At 40.1% G+C, this 15,991-nt stretch overlaps 1 protein-coding gene across 5 annotated transcripts in view; it reads left to right on the plus strand.

Moving 5' to 3' along the window:
• The first annotated feature begins 1,041 nt into the window (after positions 1-1,041).
• Positions 1,042-15,991, plus strand: part of ANKS1A (ankyrin repeat and sterile alpha motif domain containing 1A) — a 173,574-nt gene continuing 158,624 nt past the window's right edge. For all 5 annotated transcript variants that reach the window (XM_011373502.2, XM_011373504.2, XM_011373501.2 and 2 more), the window contains exon 1: positions 1,042-1,356. In XM_011373502.2, the coding sequence (XP_011371804.1) occupies positions 1,166-1,356 (191 nt within the window). In that variant the 5' untranslated portion in view covers positions 1,042-1,165. The remainder of the gene's footprint in view (positions 1,357-15,991) is intronic.

Below are 15,991 nucleotides of genomic sequence, written 5' to 3' on the forward strand. Positions count from 1 at the left end.
CTTCTTTTTTCTTCTTGCCTTTCTAAAAACGCAATGTCAGTTAACTCATTCCTTAATCCGTTTTCCTCAGAGTAAAGTTTGGGGACGGGAGGAAACTCAGTTCTGTGGTATGCTCGCATCGTGAGACGTGGCTGTCTCGTAAACTTTCAGGCGAGGATTCAGCCTCGTACGGTTCAGTTACAAAATTAAGAGACCGCGCGGGTTTGAATTGCCAGCATTTCTCTTCAGTTCCTCAAGCACCTTAAAAAAAAGTCGTATAGCTTGAACAATCCATTTATTTATCCAATCCATTTATTCACTCCATAACTGTTGAGCGCCTACTTCGAGCAAGAAAAAGTGCTAGTACCAGAAATAAAACACATAGTTTATACCCAATGAAAGGATTTTTTAAATTCACCAGTACTCAAGGTCGGGATCGGTTTTATAAGCCCTACTTTTCATGTCAGTTTGTTTAATCTCATCAAAAGTAAGAGGAAACAAATCGTACCGGAGAGAGATCTTTCCTTTGATTGTCTCACTTTAGGAGCCATTTCAGGGATTTAGAGCATGAAGAGCAGGGGATATTTCTATTTAAAAACTTTCCTCTCTTCCCTCATTGAGGTAAAGAGCATTTTATTCACCTTTGTATCACTAGGTCCCCACACCCATTACGTATTTAATTTATGCGTGCTGACAGAATGGACTAGGAAATGTAGATGCGCGTTACCGTATTTCTCCCTTTGTTTCTCTATTGCCTGGATAAATTACCGTATTTCTTGTCCTGTGGGCTCCCAAACCTTTGGAGAAGGAGCGCACCTCGTGAGGCGCATACAGGTGGGCTCCGTTTATTCCTTTACACCTATACAGCAGGTGCCCACACGGCGCTTTCCTTTTGCCCTGGAGGCCCATCTCTGCATAGTGAGGGCCACTTGACGCAGACCACAGCCACCTGCGCTGCCCGCCGAGCCCCGCCCAAATAGGTGGGCAAGGGGGCGGGGCACGGGGCGCGGTGACGCGTGACGCCGGATCCCGGAAGTGACGCGATTGTGGGGGGGGCGACGGGGGGAGGGGGGTGGTGTCCCCGGCCAGTTTGGGGGGTGCGTTGCCCGGAGACGGAAAGTTTGGGAGCCGAAGCGGGCTCAGCTGCGGCCCCGGGAAGGGGCCCCAGCGGGCAGTGGCCCTGGGGATGGGGAAGGAGCAGGAGCTGCTGGAAGCGGCCCGCACCGGGCACCTCCCGGCCGTGGAGAAGCTGCTGTCCGGGAAGCGGCTCTCTTCAGGCTTCGGGGGCGGCGGCGGCGGTGGCGGCTCTGGGGGCGGCAGCGGCGGCGGCGGCGGCGGCCTCGGTTCCTCGAGTCATACCCTCTCCAGTCTGCTCAGGTGGGTAACGCGCCGGGGCCAGGCAGCCGCCTGGAGACCTCTCTCTCTCCCTCTCGACTCTCTTGGGTCCGTAGAGAGATCGAGACTTCTGAGACCCAGGCAGAATGAGTTTTCGGGGTACCCCGGGGCGAGGGCGGGCGGCCCACGGGGCAAGGGACGCCAGTGCGGGTCCGAGCTGGGCTCTGCTCGTCTCGCCTCCTGACCCGGCTGCGAGGAATGGTGGGAGTTCCCAGGTGGCAGCCTCCGCCGCATGGCACAGCCCGGCTTCACTCTCGCCCGCTATAGGTGCCAGCTGTGGTATCTAACAAGCCACTTTAGAGCAATATATATATGTTAACAAATGCATTTTGTAACCTCCTTCACCTCCTGCAGAAACTCCCACGCCTTGCAGAATCTCGCGGCTCTCCTAGAGGAAATTATCTTGAGTCCCTTCTTTTGGGAACTTGGAATCTACTAGGCTCTGCAGGACCTGGCTTTTGTTGTTTATGTTAAAATTGTCTCTGGGTTTATCACGTCTAAAGTACTCTTTGAGCCCCACTTGTGCTCGAAGCTCAAATTCTAGTTCTATATAGTGAACCTCATTGGATTAGTCTGTTAAGTGGCATATGCAGGATTCATTGGAGGTTTATTCACGAAGAAATAAAGCTTTAGGAAGACTTGTTTAGGAAACCGAGGGATGCTTTAAATTTTTCCAAGGTCTGTTGTTAAACACTTGGATCTGAGCTGTAATGATTGAGAGGAAAAAGTCACTTTTGTGTGGCTTGGAGAGAGGATTGTCAGTGTGAGTAAAATGTGTTGGTTCAGCAGCACTTTCATAGCCCGTTTTCTTTTCCTTCCGTGTTCTTTTGAGGTTTTTAAGAAGTGGAAGTTCGTTTAGAAATGGCTTGGTTTGCTTTTGTTCCCCATTAGTTTATGTAACTTAAATTTGGGTGAGTTGAGCTTGGCCCAAGGAATCCCAAGGCGCTAATAAATTGTTAGATATTAAGCACTGAATAGGAACCCAACTCTATACAGGAAGATTTTAAAAAGCAGTATAAGAGAAGAACTCTTTCTAGGAGTTCTTTTGGGGAGGCAAACACCAGTACTGTTGGCTGCAATTCAACAGAACAGTGCCGTCACATAGTTGGTATTCAGGATTTGTTGAATAAATAAAAGTGTCAGAGGACGGTAAATTTCTAAATAAACTAATGATGCTACTCACCATAATTGTTAGTTCAGCGGTAAGACAGTACTTTGGGATGAGATGGTGATCAAGGTTTCCAGAAGGAGAGGGACTAAAGCTGACTTTGAAGGAAGTGAGGATTTGGGTAGGTGAAGTAGAGCGAGAGTGTTCCAGGAAGGCACACCATGATCAGAGGCACAGAAGTGGGAAAGGACACTTACTTGGTGTCAGTGAGACACTAGAACTTCTTGCCAGGGAGCCTTGAATGTTTGGGCACGATTAAGGGAAATAATGGATGGATACACTGCCATCTTTCAGAGTGAATTAGTCTTTCTCATGTTTATATTCCACGTTCCTAGATTAGTGCCTGACAACTCACAGGTGTTGAATAAACGTACTTTGAGTGCATGAATTGGGTTTTGAATCTTACCTGGATTACTTTGATATTTTTGTACTTCTGATGTCCGAGATGAGAGAAAGACTATACAAGTTCAGAGGTGCCTGTCTCCCATGAGTTGAATGATGTAGCATTTGGAGGTTTGCCAGAGATACCTTAACCCCTAGTATATCCTGCTGAAGTGAGAAACTTTCACATATCTCCTGCTTTCAAGTACAAGTTAGGTTACTCTTAGTGAGCTCACTCAGACACTGTTGAAATTTTGCTGAGAATTTAGCTGCCTGTAGTTAAACAAGACTAGGAAATCTTTGTTCGGCACAATTTTCACCTTGAGCCTCATGCTGATATGTCCAGTCTGCCATAAAGTGTCGATGGTGGTGTCAACATTCCCTTGTGTAAGACAGCTGACTCCTGACTTGCTCCTGTGTCTGACAGAGACGGTAGATGGCCCAAGAGCTGTCCCAGCCTCTCATCCCTGTGACTCCTAGGGGCAGGGAGGATCTGCAGGCACTTGTTACACTCACTAGGTGTGTCATTAATTAGAGGTGACTCTGGTTCAACCTAGTGAAAGATTTCTGAGCAAATGAGACCATGTGTTTAAAAAACCCCTAAGTCAGCATGTCCTGCCTTTTAAGTTTGAAAATAGTGGGTGTGGGTCCACTATTTTCACACTCCACACCTCAAGGACATTGGGTTATTTAACAAGAGCTGCAGAATCATAGTTTCAGCCTTGGCCCTTGCATTAGCTGCCATAGCCTACTCCCACTAGTACTGCCAAATGTGGCCTACATTTGTCCAGCTGCTTGAGTGACCAAGTAAAGCTCTCAGGAATAGGAGCTCATAGCTATAGTGGATATAAATGTTTCAAACCACATGTGTAATTGTCTATTCATCTAGTCATCTATTTATGACTCCTACCCCCCACCCCCGACCACAATTCCACAAAAGCTTTGTGCTTATTCTTAAACTGTAAAATGTTTACACTCACCCTAACCCTTTTTTCTTAACTGCTTGCGCTTAGGTCTTAACTTCTTAAAGCCCTAATGACCCTAATACACACAGATCTCTCAAGCTTCTACTTATTTGGAACCCATCATCTGTAGTATACAGTAGCTAGTCGACTTACACTTTGCTTGCCTAGCTTTCACAGTTTGTTGCTTTGGCCTGTCAGTATAACGTTTATATAAAGTAACCCTTTGCAGTTGAGAACACACCTGAGAGTCAGAAAGTCAGCAAAGAAGACTTTTTGACTAAAAAAGAAGTTGTTATAAATGTCATTTCCTTCTGACCTTCCCTTATTTACTGTACATTCAGAGGCAGTATAAATAGTATTATGCTTAAGGCCACTTGTGCTGGAGTCAGACTGCCTGGATTCACATTCCACTGCCACCACTGACTATCTGCTTGACCTTATATAAATGACTCAACCAGTTTGAACCTCAATTTCTGCATCTGTAAAATGGGGATAATATTATCTGCCTTATAGGTATTGTCTTAGATAATGCGTGTAAGAAACTTACCACAATTTCTAGTACATTGTAAGTACTCACTGTTAGCCATCCTCAGTTCAGTTCAGCACGTGCAATTTTGCCATGCTACATCTGCTATGTGCAAAGTACCATGCTAGACACATTTTAAATAGTGTTCTTTCACACTTGGGTATCTATTTTCCAAGCCATGGCAGATTAGAAAGCGTGAATAATGGAGAGGACCTGTCACATTAATGCCTTAAAAGAACAAGCAATAGAAGCTAGAAAGCATAGCTATCTAAAATGTCTAGTCCTACAGAGGTTCTGGATAGCAGGGATTTTACTTTATATAATAGTGTCTCATGTTCTGATTGTGGAACAGATGCAGGCCTTCAGTCTATGGCTTGGACAGGTACTGTATAAAGGTCTTTTTAACTCATGGTATATTTCAGCCCTGAGTATATAGCAGGCACTCAAATTCACATGTGATGGAGAATTTGATGTTTATAGTTATAATGAAACTACTGATTTCCAGGAAAGTAACTTCTGTATGAGAATACAGTAAGATCTGGGTTAAAAGTGAATTCTGTCAACCGAAGAATAGAAAGATCTGGGAAAAGGAAATGTTAAAATAAAATGACATATATTAACTGTAAATTAACTATAAATCGAGTTATGAGCTAAATACTGATGTATGTGTATGTGCATATATGTGAATGATGTAAAGTGAAATGCACTCCTGAGGGTCCAGAAGCACAGAGAAACTAAGCCAAAGGCCATAACTGAGGAGTAGGTTGTGTCATGGTTTAGGAAAAATCTGTACTTAATTTTTTGAAAATGAGAAGAGTGAATAAAAAAAAAAGCCAAGGAAGCTTGCTAGGGAACTCTGAAATTTTATAGACATTTATTTATATTTATACTTATTGTAGCAATAAATATGGCTATAAACTAGTTTTTGCTCCACCATTTGTAGTGGAGGTAGGGAGAAGACTATCCAAAAACAGCCATGAGTTTCCCAAAGATATGAAAAATTTCTGAAATAAGGAATGAAGAATGAAAATTTTTGAAGAATGGACCTCATTTGAGGAACACTAACAGGTTCTCTCAGATGTCAGAAGAGATGACAAGTTAGTTATTCATTAATTTTAAGAAAGATCTCTAATATTTATTTAAGGAATTCAGACTTAAAAAAATGATTAGCATAACCATTTTATTGAAATGGTCCTTTATTTACACACCTTCCCCCCAATGAACTTGTAACTTATATATTATATATGACATGACAGCTTTTTCTCATGCTGACCCTTTTCCTTTTGCCCTCCTACCATGCCAGATTTCTTTTTGAATGTGCCAATTTGAGCAAACTGATTTTAACATCCTAAGGAAGAAGGCAACACCAACCATGTAAAGATTATAGAATGGGAGGTGCTGGAAACAGGATCTCATGGACTTGTCTGATATAAGTTCCTGCTCTTCTAAGAGAATGCAAAAACAAAAACAACAAAGCAAAACACAACTATCCATTAGGACAGCAGTTTTCTAGATCTTCCACTAAACCTCCTTAATTCATTAAAGTGGTTTTAAAGAGCTTCTTAAATATTTCTTTGAAGTGTGATTTTATTGAGATGGCAGTCCTTTTCCTTTACTTTAGAATTGCTGTACATTTAGGCTTTCTCTAAAGCAGAATGTGGTCCCCCTATTAAAAACAAAACTGTAAAGCAAAAAAAATAGCATGCCTGGAAATGACTTCTTTGTGGTTATTTTATATCTGAAAATCTAGAAAGTGCCTAATCTTAAATCGAGTTAGGCATCTGCTTGTAGTAAAAGATGATTTAGCAGAAGATTGATAAATTGGAGAGATCTCCCTTTTTTTGTATTCTCCAATTGAAGTTTAGTTTTTACTGCGTTAGTTACAAAAATTAGAGACAGGAAACAGTGAAACAATCTTGTGGTCTGAAGAATTTGATTTGTATCCAGTCAGCTTCAGCATGTTCACTCGTCCTAGGAGGTTATGATCCCAGTGAAAGTTGCATCCTTGGCCAGAAAAATCCCTTTGGAAGGATCCCCCACTCCACCTCACCCCACCCCCTTGGTTTGTTCACCCCAAACAGCTGTGAATTTTGGTTTGCAAAAAGGAAGTCAAGGCTATTTCTGCCTTAGTCTTCAGTAGGGAAAGTAAATCACTGGGCATTATATCCCAGAGATATCAAGGAAATCCCAAAAGAAGATAGTAGAGAGTTTGTTCTTGGAAACGTCAGACTCTCCTGTGGGTAGAAACTTGGTCTTTTCTGGAGAGCCCTCAGAAAATGTTCCCCACACTGATTTCCAAAAGATCCCTGGGAGATTTTCTGTGGTATAGAAAATTATATCGTTACAGTTGTAGAACATCTTCAGATCACTTTGGTGTGGTTAGCGTTAATGGTAGTAATACTAGAAATTATATGGTACAGCTTCATATTTATCCTTTCTTAGTAATTTGTAGATCAAATTTGTTTAGTTTACAAATCAGAAAAGAGTTTTTAAAACAAGTCAGTTGTCTCAGCTTTACTTGTGATGTTATTACCACTATTAAAAACAGTGGAGATGATCTAGGAAGCAGAACTGCCCCCTGGCTTGCTTGCTTACTTAGCATAGCCAATAAAAGTCAGATTCTGACCCAACTCTGCGTTGTGACTTAGGCAAGTCACATAACTTCTGTGAGTATCTGTGTCTTCATTTGTATAATGGGCCTGGGATAGTACATACCTCCTGAAGCAGCATCACATGAGCTAAAATGTATAAGACACATAATGCTTGGCCCATGCCAAGGGCTTGGTAAACCTCAGCTGCTAAAGTCATCTGATGACAGCCCAGTGCTTGCCACCATTGATGAATCGGAATGATAATCTTGTTTTTAAGGATATATTTTTTATTAATGTTGCCATTTTAAAATTTATAAAAATCGATAGCAGAGACTCCCAGCCTTTTCAAATGATGAGTCCCATTTTTAAAAGTCTGACAATGGTAACGATGTCAGAACTTACAAACTGATACTGGCCCACGATCTCTGGTCTGAAACCTTGGGGTTTAGAATCCAGAATTTGGATTGTTGGAGGGTAATATTGAGCCTCTGGTGGGATCTAGGGCAACACTCTGAAACATATTTCTGCAGCGAAATCTGTAAATATTTACAGTAAATGGGATAAATATGAAGCAGTTTCATATCAATTTAGGTTTTGTACCTAAACAAGTTTGCTGCTAACTTTTGAATTTTCAGAGTTTTTTGGATTTCTGTATTGTAGGTAAGGGAATATGGACCTTGCCTTTAGGAAAAATGCTAGACACATAAAAACACAATGAAGAAAATAAAGTTATCTATAATTCACCACCTAAAGAAATTAACTGTTGTAATTTTGGTGTACATACTTTGGTCATTTTCCTACGTACACTTAAAAAAAAACCAGAAGTGACATTATTCTGTATATACTTTGTCTCAAATTCTCACTTAATATATTGTGAACACTTTTCTATTTTCTATTCTCCTCAACCTCATTTTAAGTGGTATTCCGCAGTGTGTATGAACTGTAATTTATTTAATCCCTTTCCCACCATATACATGAGTTTGTTTTTAGTTTTCTGTTATTGGAACAACACTGTGATGTATATACTTATAGATAAGTTTTTGTGCACACTCATGCTTATAACATTTTATATACTCAGTAGGATAGGAGATGTAATTTGAGTATTCAACCATTGCAAATCAGCATGTGTGCAATTGAATACAAGGACTAAGGCCCCTTACCTCTCCTGGATCCTTTTGTTTGGAAAATAATGTACTGATCTATGGCTACTAAATGCTACTTATATTTACAAAGTTACCTTTGTGCAGACACAGGATTTTTAATAGTCAAGTTGGGGCCTCTTGGGTCCTTCTTCAGGGCCATTAATAATACAAATGCGTGGAGCAATATGTTCTAAGTAGAATAAGAGAAAAATCATTTTCTTTTGTAGTTCTAGTTTTTATTATGGGACATTTCAAACATACAGAAGGCATCATTAAGTGCTTGTCCTTACTGGCTATATTGTGACTTTCAGCTTTGCATGTGTACAGTCACATCTCTCAATTACAATTTTTTTCAGTTGCAGCGAAAGTTTAAAATTTCAGGGGTTATAATTTTTTTAAGTAACATTTTATTTAAAAAAATTGGAAACTCTCAATTCTTACCTGTGAAAAGGTTGAAAAAGTGGTACTGTTATCTGAGGTATCAGGTATTTAGAAAATAAAAGTTAGTTTATTTGGAGGTGGTACTTTGTTTAACCTAGGAAAGGTCCTGCTTAAAGGGGTTTTCTGCCTTTTTTGTCTTAATGAACCAGCATGTTGGCTTTTTCTTTTCACCTAAGTAAGCATCATTGTGATTTTCTTTCCAGTTTCCTTTATACACAATCCATTTCTCAAGTTATTTTTCCTTTCAAAAACAGTCGAGACCTACTGATAAGAAGTCTGATGACCAGAAAAGCTTGCAAAACAGATCAGTTTAGGGCTGTTTACCTGAATCACTGGAAGATTCTTAGACTTTGTGGTGTTTGTTTTTATATCTTTAGCTCTTTGCTGGGCCTGGAGAGGAGCCCCAGCCTTGGCTTTGTTCATGACTGTTGGCGTCATGTTCCCCACTCTTTTTCCCATCCAGCCTGGTGAGGTCAGTGTATTGACTCTTGTCCTGGTTGGATTCAGCTGCCTGATGCTTGCTTCTTCAGGTTGCCCCACGGCCTTGATAAAACTTCAAGGCAAAGCCCAGCCCACATTGTAGTATTTGAGGTTGTTAACTCACAAGTTAATTTACAACAGCTTAGTTGTTCCATAGACTCCTGTAGGTGGGTATGTACACATCTATTTGGGAGTTTCACTTCTTGCTCAGTTAACACTTTGCTCTCTCCGTGCCAAGAACTTTACATCTGTATTTCCTCAGTTTACTTTCTCACCATGCCTGCTAGATAATTGTTGTTATTCCTGATTTATAGATGAAGAATCACAGGTTCAGGGAGAGGTTAAAGTGACCAGTTCAGGGCCACACAGAGAAGGTGCAGAGAGAGGAGTGTCTCTCTAACTCTAAAACTGTTGTTTAAAGCATCACATTTGACTGCCTGGAGAACTCGGTCTCTTTGAATGAGATTCAAACCACCACTTATTATATGCTTAGTTGATATTTTACCAAAAGGATTAATTAGGGAATTATTTATTTTAATTCAGTAGTTGCTTTTATAACACTTACTTTGTGCCATATACTCTTCTAAGCACTTTGCAAATATTAACTCATTTTAGCCTCATAACAACTCTTTGGGGAAGGCACTAGTATTACTGCTTTTTTACTATTGAGGAAACTGAGGTACAGAGAGGTCAGGTAATTTGCCCAAGGTAGTAAGCTAGTAAGTGGTAGAGCTTGGTTTTGAACCCAGGCAGACTGGCTCCAGAGTCCTTGCTCTTAGTTTTTAGGCAACTGGGGATTCTTCCTTTTATCTGAGAATGTTACTCAAAATCCCTTTGGAACACTTTGACTACATAAAGTGAGAGGCTTATTTTGTAAAAAAAGTCATTAGCAATTTCCCTGAAATATAAGAAAGTTAGATGAGGGGAATGTCTTTAAACTTATGCCAAATAATTGAGGATATAGGGGAATGCCGTGCAGCTCATGAAGAAGAAAACCATCCCTTCTGTTTTTTTCAAACTTTTCTTCTAGAAAATTGTCATCTTCCTCTCAAGTAGGTTAACGCGTTCATGAATTTCAACAACAGTTTCATGAATAAGAAAATTTAGGAACCCCTCCTCCCCCTTCAAGTTCAAAGCAATAAAGATTTGTTTTGGACATATGACTGCCAGATGTACTACTACCAAGGCCGAAGTGTGTGCAAAGGAAGTAAATCTGAAGAGTTGGCAAGAAACCAGAGGCCTGTGTATTTGAAGTGATTTCTAACAATTGCTACCAACTCTGCTTTTTTACGGTTCTCTCACTTCCCCTCCCTCAGTAGTAGTTTATAACCAAATCTTACATTCCCCCCAAAACAATTAGTTTGTCCATAAAATGATTTTCAGAGAGTATTATCTGTCTGGTCCAAATGATTGTTGATACTACTTTGAAGCCTGAGATTATGGGTCAGGAAATGTTACTTTCTGTAATCCTTGGTGCTTTAGTTCTCACAATCCTATGATATAGGTTATTAGTGCCCATTTTACTGATGAGATTTAAAGAGGTTAAGTCACTTGCCTAGGCCGAGGTTTTCCATTTGCGAGGCCTTTAGAAGCCATTTTATGTGGAGATTGTGACTGTTAGAAAGATGTTTGAGTCCTTAGGTTGTAGAAGTGTAAGGAAAAGAGTATTCTAGCTTAGGAGCTCTAAAAACACCTATGGGTCCTATATGCTTAGCTGTAATAGAATACTTCTATTATTTTTTACCTATAAATGAAAATACTTCAGATGTTGAAATTGGCAGTGATTCCAGTTTTGTTACTTTTAATCTGTTGCTGCCTTCATAATTGCATGTTTAAGACCTAGCTAGAGAATAATTTTCTTGCTAGTCACTCATCAGCGGCCCTTTTGCGTTGTCAGCACACCCAGAGCAGACTTTCAAAAAGGTTTTTAAGTAAATGATCCAGGATTTAGTGCTTCAGTCTAAAATTCAACAGTTTTTCTTTTTAAAAGAGTGTATAAGAAGTTGTGATTCCAGTAGTTTTTTCTATTATGTTTTGTTGACCAAAATCATAGAGCTGCATTTTTTATCCATCATAATCTCTTAGACTCATTCATTGATTGTCTTTAGTTATCATCACTTCTGTTTGCCTCTCTTTATTTACTCTTTTGTCAACTACATCATTCATTTACAGAGAGAATTGATGACAGTGGCAGCCCAGGTATACTTTAGTTTCTTCTCATTCAATTGGCAGATATTTATGAAGACCTAATTCTTTTGAGTTTTCATGATCATTTAAAAATATCTGTGTTCGCCAAGAGGAACGCATATCTAAATTCTAAGTTTCGTTTAATAGTGCTAGCACTAATGAAATGATCTAGTAGAAACTAAACCCAAGATTGGTTTTGTTGGGGAGTTCCTATTGTAATCTATAAAGTTGTTTGCTTATAATTCATTTTTTTATCTTAACATAGGTGCTTTCCAGTTGGCTTACTGTGGGATTTGGTTGTCATTTTAATAAACTGATTTGCCCATAAGCCACTTCTTGAGAAGTCAGACCACCATGTAGTAAAATTCATCATTTTCTGATGACTTGAATCAGCTGTGAGTTTGGACCACAAGTCTGGGTCTTTGAAAATATATGAATAGTATGTAATAACCTGATCGCTATTATTGTCATATTTATACAAATGCCTCCTATTGCGGAGGGTATTTTCTGATTTTCTCCTGGTGATGGATAATGAGGTCATCATCTGATGAATCAGGCTGGCATCAGGTTTCCTCATTACCAAGGACTGGGACTTGTGACTTGTGACGTTTTGACCCTAAGTAATAGGCTTAACCTATTACTTTTTATTGCTTTGGCTGTATTCACATTTGTTTTAACCTCTTTTTTCTCATTGCCACTTAGTATTCATACTAACAAGTTAGGATTGGTCTTTGGGTCCATGTGGTCATCTGGGTCTGAGTGGAACAAAATCTAAATCTTGTCTCCCTCCTCCCCTGCCTTCACTGATTTTGATTTTAGCCTTTTACTTGATATGTAGACACTTGAATGAAATCTTTAAGTTAAAATCCTTAAGTTGTTCTTGTCTTAGAGTTTTAGCTTGGCCTAGGTCTGTCTTGGTCCCTGGGGTCTGGGAAGTACACAGGTCTCTTAGTTTTATCCTCTAGTCTCTCTGTGCTTAAACTCTGGAGGCAAGAAGACATGGGTTAGACAGAAAAATCAGTCTGTAGGAAACACTGCCTCCAGGAACCTTTCTCCTTCAGAGTGCACAGTGCCTCTGGAGAAGGGCATGGAAGAGCTGTCTCCCTCAGAGGCATTCTTCTTAGTATCACCTCAGCCATCCTCTAGCTCTATGGTCTTGGGAATGTTTTTTACTTCTGTTACATCTCAGTTTCCCTATCCATAAAAAGCAGTGTTTGAAGCATCCTGATAGGGTTCCTAAGGAAGGTTCTTCAGCGCGTCTTAAAGCAGCTGCAGAGTCAGACTGGGGAAAGGAACTACTGCTTACTTACACTTACTGTGAACCAGGAACTGCAGGAGGCCTTTTATATACCTTGTCCAGAGGATGAGTCAGGAGAGAAGGAAATCTGTCTGTCCTCTCATCTGTGTGAGTGTGTAAGCTGGCCATTGATCTTTCTGCCCTTGAAGCTTTCATAAACAAATACTGATTAGTGCCTAATTACTATATGTTAAGCATACCGCTGTAGGAGATATTTAGGAATACAAAATTTGTTAATTCCTCTAAGAAATTGACTTGATCAGAGCAATGATAAAATGGCCCTGTCAATTTCCCAGAGAAAGGATTGTTTCCAGGACTGGAGCAGGGAAAATAAAAAAGACAGGGCATGTCAAAAGAACACAGAAGCCAACCTGAAAGAGCTCTCAGTGGCCACAGCGGGAACAATCTGAACATTGGATTATAAACCAAAAAATAAAATAAATATCCCTGAGTTAATGATATAAATGATTGAATGAACGAATTAATAGATAGATAATTAATTAGTTAATTAATTAATTAATTGGGGGAGAAGAGTGAGCTCTTCCTTTCAGAAGAATTCCAAATAATAGATATGGAAGGAATGAGGGGAATAGAAAATCACTATCAACATCACAGTAATAATAGCTGAAGGCAAGGTGAAACTTTAGGAAGAACCAGAATATTTGCATGGCCTCAAAGCATCTTCCCTAAAATATTTATTAGTGTGGTAGTTTCAAGATGGAGTTTAATTCCTCCTCTTGAGTATGGGCTGGACCTAGAGACTGGCTGGCAAATTACAGATTATGGAAAGGGAAAAACAGTAACTACAGTGGAAGAACCTGACAGACATCACCTTAACCAAGTGGTCCAGGTTAACATCACCAGTGATAAGTTAGGTTGATATAACTTACCTTTTAATAGGATGTGTTGAGAAAGTCACTTTTATCTCTTGTGTTCTTCTCCCAAATCCATCACAGCAGTGTAATCATGAGGAAACAGACAAACAAATTGAAGGACATTCTAATGGATTCCCGACTAGTACTCTTTAAAAGTCTTACTGTGAAAGACAAGGAAAGACTGTCACAGACTGTGACTAAGGAATTATGACTATTAAATTGTAACGTGCAATCTTGGAACAGAAAAAAGAACATGAGTGTAAAAATTGGGGAAATCTAAATAAAGCCTGTAGTTTAGTTAATAGTATGTACAGTGTTAATTTCTTGTTTTGATCAATATACCGTGGTTACCTAAGGGGAGGTAACATAAGGGGAGGCTGGGTGGAAAGGCATACAGGAACTTGTTACTATCTTTGCAATTCTATTGTAAGCCTCAAATTATTTCAAAGAAAAAGTAAACAAAGACCCTCTTGGATAGTGGCTCTGGGGTCAGGTTGCCTGAGTTCAAATCTTGTCTTTGCCACCTACCAAATGAGAGATAATAGACAACTTTCTTAATTTCTTTGCCTCAATTCCCTGATGGGTAGTAATAAATAGTATCTCCTGTATAATAAGATTGAGTGAAGATTAAATGAGTGCAATGAGTAAAGTACTTAGAACAGCGACTGGAACATCGTAATGCCAACTAATAGTATTGATATTTGTACAGAGAAAGTCCAGATAGCCATTTAGATAGCCATTTGGCCATGGATGTCAGTAGTGCTAAGAGTCTGGAAGAGGAGAAGATGGTAAAGGACTGGGATGGTCTAGAGACGCCTCCCCCTCCACATGTACCCCTAGGGAGTGGGACTTGAGCCTTGCCCTTGAGGAAAGCCAGAGATTCAGATAGCTGATAGTAGTCTCCTGTGGAGGAGGCAAGGGAACAGCTAGCTAGGGGCTAATGGGGAGAAACTTCAGTGGGAAAGACCTGTTTGTGGAGCAGTGAGTAAAGCCGCCCAGGAGGAATGGGGGCCACGTGTGGACTCGGTAGAGGGGAGGCTGTAAGGTGAGTGCGTTCCAGCTTGGATGCTGGCTTGATTGAGTTTAGACTTTATCTCTAAGTGAGGGAGAGAGATATCACTTCAAAAAACAGGATCGTGGTTGTACTTTGAGTGTTTGTTGATTGAGAAAATATATTATGACAAAGTAACTATGAAGTTAGTAACACTATGAAATAAATGTGTTTTATTAAGTACTGTAGTTTCTCTGTACCTTTGGGACATTGTGATACATATGTGAGACATTGCCTACTGCCAGTGCCTGGTGTAGGAATGCATTTGCCGACGCTGTATAATAACACTGTGGCCCAAGGGCTAAGTGTCACTGCTGTCAAATTATTGAAGTATAATTTACATACAGCGAGTGCACAGATATTAAGCGTACAGAGCAATATATTTTTACCTATGTATTGTTAAAGAACAAAATTCAACCGAGTAAATTTGAGGACTTAATGGGCTTTATTAAGTGATTCATGAATCGGGCGGCATCCCATCCAGCACCTAGAAGGGCACTCCAAGGAGTCACACAAAATGGAAGGGTTTTTTTTTTTTTTTTTGCCATTCAATATTATGTTTCAGGTGTACAGCATTGGAAGGTTTTTATAGTCAGAAAGAGGGTGGGACAAGGAAATTAAAAGAGTGGATTATTTCAGGGAGGTCATTTTCCCTTATGGGAAGGCAGGGGTCTTATCAGGCAGGTTACCCCCCTAGTGCTGACCTGGAAATTCCAGAACTGGTTGGTTCAAAATTAATTCCACTTCTGGGAGAAGCTGAAACTGCAATTAAGTTTAGGTGTTAAGTCTTGGTGTGGCTTAGCAAAAGTGGCTCCATTTTGGGCTTGTTTCTTTTTAACAGCATATATCTGTGTAGTCATCACCAAAATCAATACATAGAATGTTTTCAACACTCCAGAAGTTTCTCTTGCATCTTCTCCCAGCCCCAAATTCCCCTTCTTGAGGTAACCGCTATTTTAACCTCTGTCATCATAGGTTTTTGCCTGGGAAAATGTTTCTTTTTCTCCACCGTACACCCAGGTCCATGCAATATAGTCGGTGGAATCAAGAATGGGTCTATATGTGCCAAATATTACACTAGACACATTCCCAAACTTAAATAAGTTCTCCCATAAAACCACAGACCTAGGATTATGTTACTTATCTAAGTTCAATTCTATATCTCACTGACTCCAGAGTCAGTTTTTTCCATTATACCATGCTCTGTGCCTTCAGCTGACATTTACCATAATAATTGTTATCATCATGAAGGAAAAGTCACCTTAGTAGGTTTTTCCCCCCAGTGGTTTACATGGTGGTTCAAGAGCAGTAGTTAACAACTAATCCTCATGTCTGTGCTTTTTGCATAACTCTGTTGGAAAGTAGGGGGAGTTGTACTGAATTGAAACCGAAGAATAATGGTAGTTTTTTCATTTAATGAGTGTCAGACCATGTGCTAGCCCGTGGAATTAGAAAGAAAGTCTCAGTCCCAGCCTTCTGATCTAATGAGGGAGGCAGTATTGTGGTGAGTGCT

This window comes from Pteropus vampyrus, unplaced genomic scaffold (assembly GCF_000151845.1).
Source record: "Pteropus vampyrus isolate Shadow unplaced genomic scaffold, Pvam_2.0 Scaffold225, whole genome shotgun sequence".
Lineage (NCBI taxonomy): Eukaryota > Metazoa > Chordata > Mammalia > Chiroptera > Pteropodidae > Pteropus > Pteropus vampyrus.